The 4,598-nt window shown below is 43.9% G+C and overlaps 1 protein-coding gene across 6 annotated transcripts; it reads left to right on the top strand.

Annotated features, from left to right (window-relative positions):
* The first annotated feature begins 965 nt into the window (after nt 1-965).
* On the top strand, nt 966-4,069 carry LOC123159525 (protein SODIUM POTASSIUM ROOT DEFECTIVE 1). 6 transcript variants are annotated; one of them, XR_006479771.1, is made up of 5 exons: nt 966-1,665; nt 1,784-1,957; nt 2,046-2,136; nt 3,092-3,167; nt 3,749-4,069. XR_006479771.1 is itself a non-coding variant. In XM_044577359.1 (4 exons), exons 1-4 carry the CDS (start codon nt 1,904-1,906, stop codon nt 3,845-3,847), a joined length of 342 nt encoding a protein of 113 aa, XP_044433294.1. In that variant the 5' UTR covers nt 966-1,903; the 3' UTR covers nt 3,848-4,069. The 6 variants fall into 6 exon arrangements, 5 of the variants coding, with proteins under 5 accessions (XP_044433294.1, XP_044433296.1, XP_044433297.1 ...); XM_044577359.1 differs by having other exon boundaries at nt 966-1,957; nt 3,075-3,167; nt 3,744-4,069; XM_044577361.1 differs by having other exon boundaries at nt 966-1,957; nt 3,075-3,167.
* The last annotated feature ends 529 nt before the right edge of the window (nt 4,070-4,598 follow it).

Here is a 4,598-nt window from a genome sequence, read left to right on the forward strand (position 1 = left end):
GATTTTTTGTCCAAAGAAAATGAAAACTCCGTGAGGCAACATTGTTTGCCATTACAAGATGCACCCTTGTGAACAATATGAGATCATTTGAACAAACTATGTGATGAATGTGCCCATAAGATTGATCATTTGGCTTGAAAGCCATGAATCTTCATACATGATAGCTTATTTCGGAGAACACTTTTTTAAAATAATTACCGTATTACAAGTTTACAATTTTTTATGGTGACTTGGTCACAAATAATGACACAATGCGAAGGTTTTCCATTTTTTTGATTTATTTTGAATTTTTTATGCCCGTTTCAAAATGCGGTCAAAATGGCAGGCATGACCGATCCTAGCTAGTGGTTGGATCTTGAAAAACTTTTGGTGTTTCTCTGATTAAATAGATACTTATGTGCATAGAAATGATTTTTGAAAAAGTTAAAGAGCAAAGTATAAGGCAGCTGCAGGTCAAATTTGACCCACTTCCTGCTGATTCGGCAAAAATTTATCTTTGTCACGAGAGGCGGATCAAATACTTTGACACCCAACCATTTGGTCAATTGTACATTAAATATTGCCTAGTATCTTATAAAATTGATGTGGTTCAATTTTACAATAAATATATGGTAGGTCCTTCATAATAAAACTCATTTCGAACACCTCGAAAAATGAAAAATGAAATTTCGGTAGTTAGGCATTGAATCTTACAAACATTTCAGAGTATCTCTGATGAAATATATACTTTAGTATCTATAAATTATGTTTGGAAAAATTAAATAGGTACTTTAGTACCTATTAATGTGAAAAAAGTAGGAAAAAAATGTAAACACAATTTGTTTTACTTTATTCTCATTGGTGGAACTAGCTCTCACCCGGATTGATGATGTGGCGGCCATCCATCCATCCATCCAACCCCTTGCCCTAAAAAAATAAAAAATCTATCCATCCCTTGCCCTCGTCTCCCACCCACCCACCCACCCTGACCCCTTCCCTCCCCTCGCCACCATCCCGCCCTCCAGCATCGCGCCGCCATCCACATCGTCTCCCCGATCTAGAGCCCTAGGCCGCTCTCCCCCATTCCGAGCACGACGGCGTTGGCCCGGCCCCCAAGCCCCCCGCGGCGGCCACCGCATCCCTCCATCGTTCGCCGTTTCCGCCGCCATCGCGCGATGCACTTGGGGTCTGCTTCGTGCAACCCCAAGCGGCCCTTCTCTTCCTCGCCGTCCCCCGCCTCCCCCGCACCACCGCAGATGAAGAAAGCCAAGCTCCCCACGGCCTCCTCCTCCTCTGCCGGTCACACCACTTGTCCCCTCCTCTCTCTCCCCCGCACACCCTCTCTCGCGCAGCAAACCCCAGTGCTCCCTGATCCAGATCCCTCTCCTCCCCTCGCCACCACCCACTCCTCCCCCGCCGCCACCCACCTCCAACACCCACCCCTCCCCTCGCTGCCACCCACCTCCACCATACCTCCCCTCCCCACCTCAGATCCTCTCCCCACTCCCAGATCCAACTTTCCACCGGAGAACGAGGAGGTTGCAGCCAGGATCTTCGAGACGCGGTGGTCGTCGATACAAGGTCATGACGCGGGGCCAGCCATGGAGGCGGTGGTCGTCGACGCGGTGTCCAAGCTGCTGAAGGCCGGCATCGCGCTGTCGGAGATCTCCTCTACTCCCCGGGCTGGTGATTCGCCAGATCTCCTCTGCTCTTGTTTGATTCGCTTGAGACTTCGCAGGGCGTTATGCATATGCGTGACCCTCCCTGTTTGATGTGTGTCTGCGGTCACGTGATGGCCTCAAAGGTGAAGATGGGCTGAGATTGCAGGCTGCTAGTTGCCTCGGCGTCGAAGATGAAGATGAAGGTGGAGGAGAGCGAGCGTGGGTGAGATGGCGGGCTGTTGGTTGCCTCGGCCTTGCGCAGCATGCCCGACCGCCCCTACTCCCTTGACGAGCGCATGCTGCAGCTCCTAGGCGAAGTATGCATCTCCCTCTGTCCTTTCCCGTCCCCATCCCCTACTACTGCTGCTCTTCCCGGTCTCACTCCTCATCTTGTCTCCTGTGCAGGGTACACGAACTCCACTTCTTCCACCAGCCACCCTCCCCTCTGCGCCCAGCTTGTGGAACACCTCCACACCATCTTCGGAGCCGCCTGCCGGTGAGATTGGTGTTCATTGTGGCGCAATAGTGACTACACATGCCATCGAGTTAGTGATGTAGTCATGTAGGCAGCGAAGCTTCAAGTGTTATGTTTACTTCACATAAACTGAAAAGGGTATCATTTCATACTTTTGGTTTGGTTTGTGAATCTGCTTCACTTAAATTTCAGCCTGAGCTAGTAGTTGACTAAAGGAATGCTCGGTACATTTAGAGATATTATATCACTATGCTAATGTGTTTCAACAAGGGAGATTCCTGCTAATAGTATATAACTGCTTATTATACGCAAACAGGATATTTCATTGTTCGAGTCAATACTCTTGATTGGTACCATCTCTTTTCTGGTTATTATATTTTTCTACTGCAGATAAAAAAGATAGAACTATCTATGATTACTTGGCACATATTTATTCTTCTATAGTTTCTTATGCACTACTGCCAACATTTGATAGGACGTACTTGGTGTTAAATTCATTGATGTTACTTCACACAAGTTCCATATGCATTGGTCAGTAGTAGTTCTTCCTTGGTTCATGCGGAACTGAAATATGAAGGAGGAACTAGAACTTGTCATACTGTAGTACAGTTCTGCTTTTGCTTTTCACAGAAGAGTAGGATTCTAGATGCATGGTTTTTGAGTCTGCTCTATCTAGTTATACATATCTTTGTGGTTCAGTTCTCTGGCTCGTTCAAACTGAGAGGACTGTGTTCTCAGATTGTTGCTAGAATTGCAACTGCTCATTTGTATTTAAGCTAGGATTTATGCACAAATCTTGCTCTTTCTGATGCATGATATTAATCTACCGAAATGCTGCCATGGCCATGCTGCTATGTTAACTTGATGATGTTAATTCATTGCTACCATGCTGCTATGTCGACAAAAGTTAATTTGCCCATGCCCATTGCCATGCCTTCCTTTTGTTAACTTAATTTCAGTTTACTTGATCATGCAGGTGGTCGTGTTGAAGGTGTCCCTACACTACAAAGTGTGCGCTGGCAAGGTGAAGAAGCACCTCACCAAGATGGAAGGTGAGCACCAACATCTCTTAAAGTTTGGTGACAAAATAATGCATCTTGAATCCTGGGAAGACCAGTTACTTACTAATAATATGTCATTGGAGGATATGCTACAGCAATGCAGCAATTTGAATTGATATTCACATTGAATTAATGACTTGTCTTGTTGTGCAATTGAAACATACCCATATAAAAGAAGTCTATTCCATGCATCATTTTTACTGTTTTACTCAACTTGTTTTCGTCGTTACTTGATACATACTACCTCCGAGCCATAATAAACCATGAAATGTACTCTTGGGAGGGATAAACATCTTTTTTAGCACATGGGTTGAAGCAGATTGTACTTGCTTACTGAGAATATGAAAATGAGATATTCTGTTTGCTAATATGAAGATAGCATTGTGTTTAATCCAGTATTGATGATTGTTTTCATTCCCATGTAAACTTGTTAACGATGGTGATTTTGTACTAGCATATAAACTTGTTTTTGTTGTCACTTGATACATACTTAGCTTGTACTTCAAGTAGTGGGTTAATGCTGGTAATTTTGTTCTACATGTATGCATTGGTATCCCCATCATCAAGCGCAGGGATGTAATAGTGGCAAGAAGATCATGGTCGTGTGCATCATCAAGCACACCATGGCGAGCATCCACCTCCTCATAGTGGCAAGAAGAGCAGGTGCCTAGTTTGTAATCGCTGTCGAAGGAGGTCCATGCTGAAGAACATAAAACTTGTAGAGCTTGTAAAGTAACATGCTATTGAACTTGTGGAGCATGTAATTGTGACTGCCATATTGTTGTTACACTTGTAGAGCTTACAAAGTGTATGTTAAAGCTTATTACGTGTTATTTGTAAAGCAGCAGCTTTGTACTGACTTTGGCTGATAATATTTGAAGTATTTTGTGTGTTTTCTGTGTGCCAATTTAAATATTGCGTATTTATTTACGTTAAATTGGAAAAAGAAGAATGTGACCCTGACAACAAGGACCCACTTTACTAGTGAACCCATTTTATAAAAAAAGAAAACTGAAACTGTTGAGACAAAAAGCCCACGGCCCAAAAATGAAAGGCTGCAATGTTGGGCTTGGTCCATGAAGCTGACAAAAAATTCATAGGAAAAAAATAAATAAATGGGTTGAATTAATGGGCTCGGCCCATATAGACACCCAATTGGACTGGGATGATTCTTGTGCCACATCATCTTGCCATGCTGGATGCCTACGTGGCCTGTGGAGGTTGCCAGTGACCAAAAATTTGGTCGTGGAACCAACGACCTTTTACATATCACAAAGAAGGTCACTAATTTCAGTTTACAACCGCCAGCTTTTGACCTTCTGTTTTTGGTCACAAAAATGTCGCAAATGAAAAACTATGACCTTTGAGCGACCAATAGTGAGGGTCACAAGTTGACATATTTCTTGTAGTGACACATAACCC

This window comes from Triticum aestivum, chromosome 7B (genome assembly GCF_018294505.1).
Source record: "Triticum aestivum cultivar Chinese Spring chromosome 7B, IWGSC CS RefSeq v2.1, whole genome shotgun sequence".
NCBI lineage: Eukaryota > Viridiplantae > Streptophyta > Magnoliopsida > Poales > Poaceae > Triticum > Triticum aestivum.

Excerpts from the sequence above, each read along its gene's own strand:
- LOC123159525 (XM_044577363.1), top strand. The coding sequence starts at position 1,904 with ATGCCCGACCGCCCCTACTCCCTTGACGAGCGCATGCTGCAGCTCCTA. Across the intron at positions 1,958-2,045 it reads TGCTGCAGCTCCTAGGCGAA|GGTACACGAACTCCACTTCT; the intron begins GTATGCATCTCC and ends TCTCCTGTGCAG. Across the intron at positions 2,137-3,074 it reads ATCTTCGGAGCCGCCTGCCG|TTTACTTGATCATGCAGGTG; the intron begins GTGAGATTGGTG and ends ACTTAATTTCAG.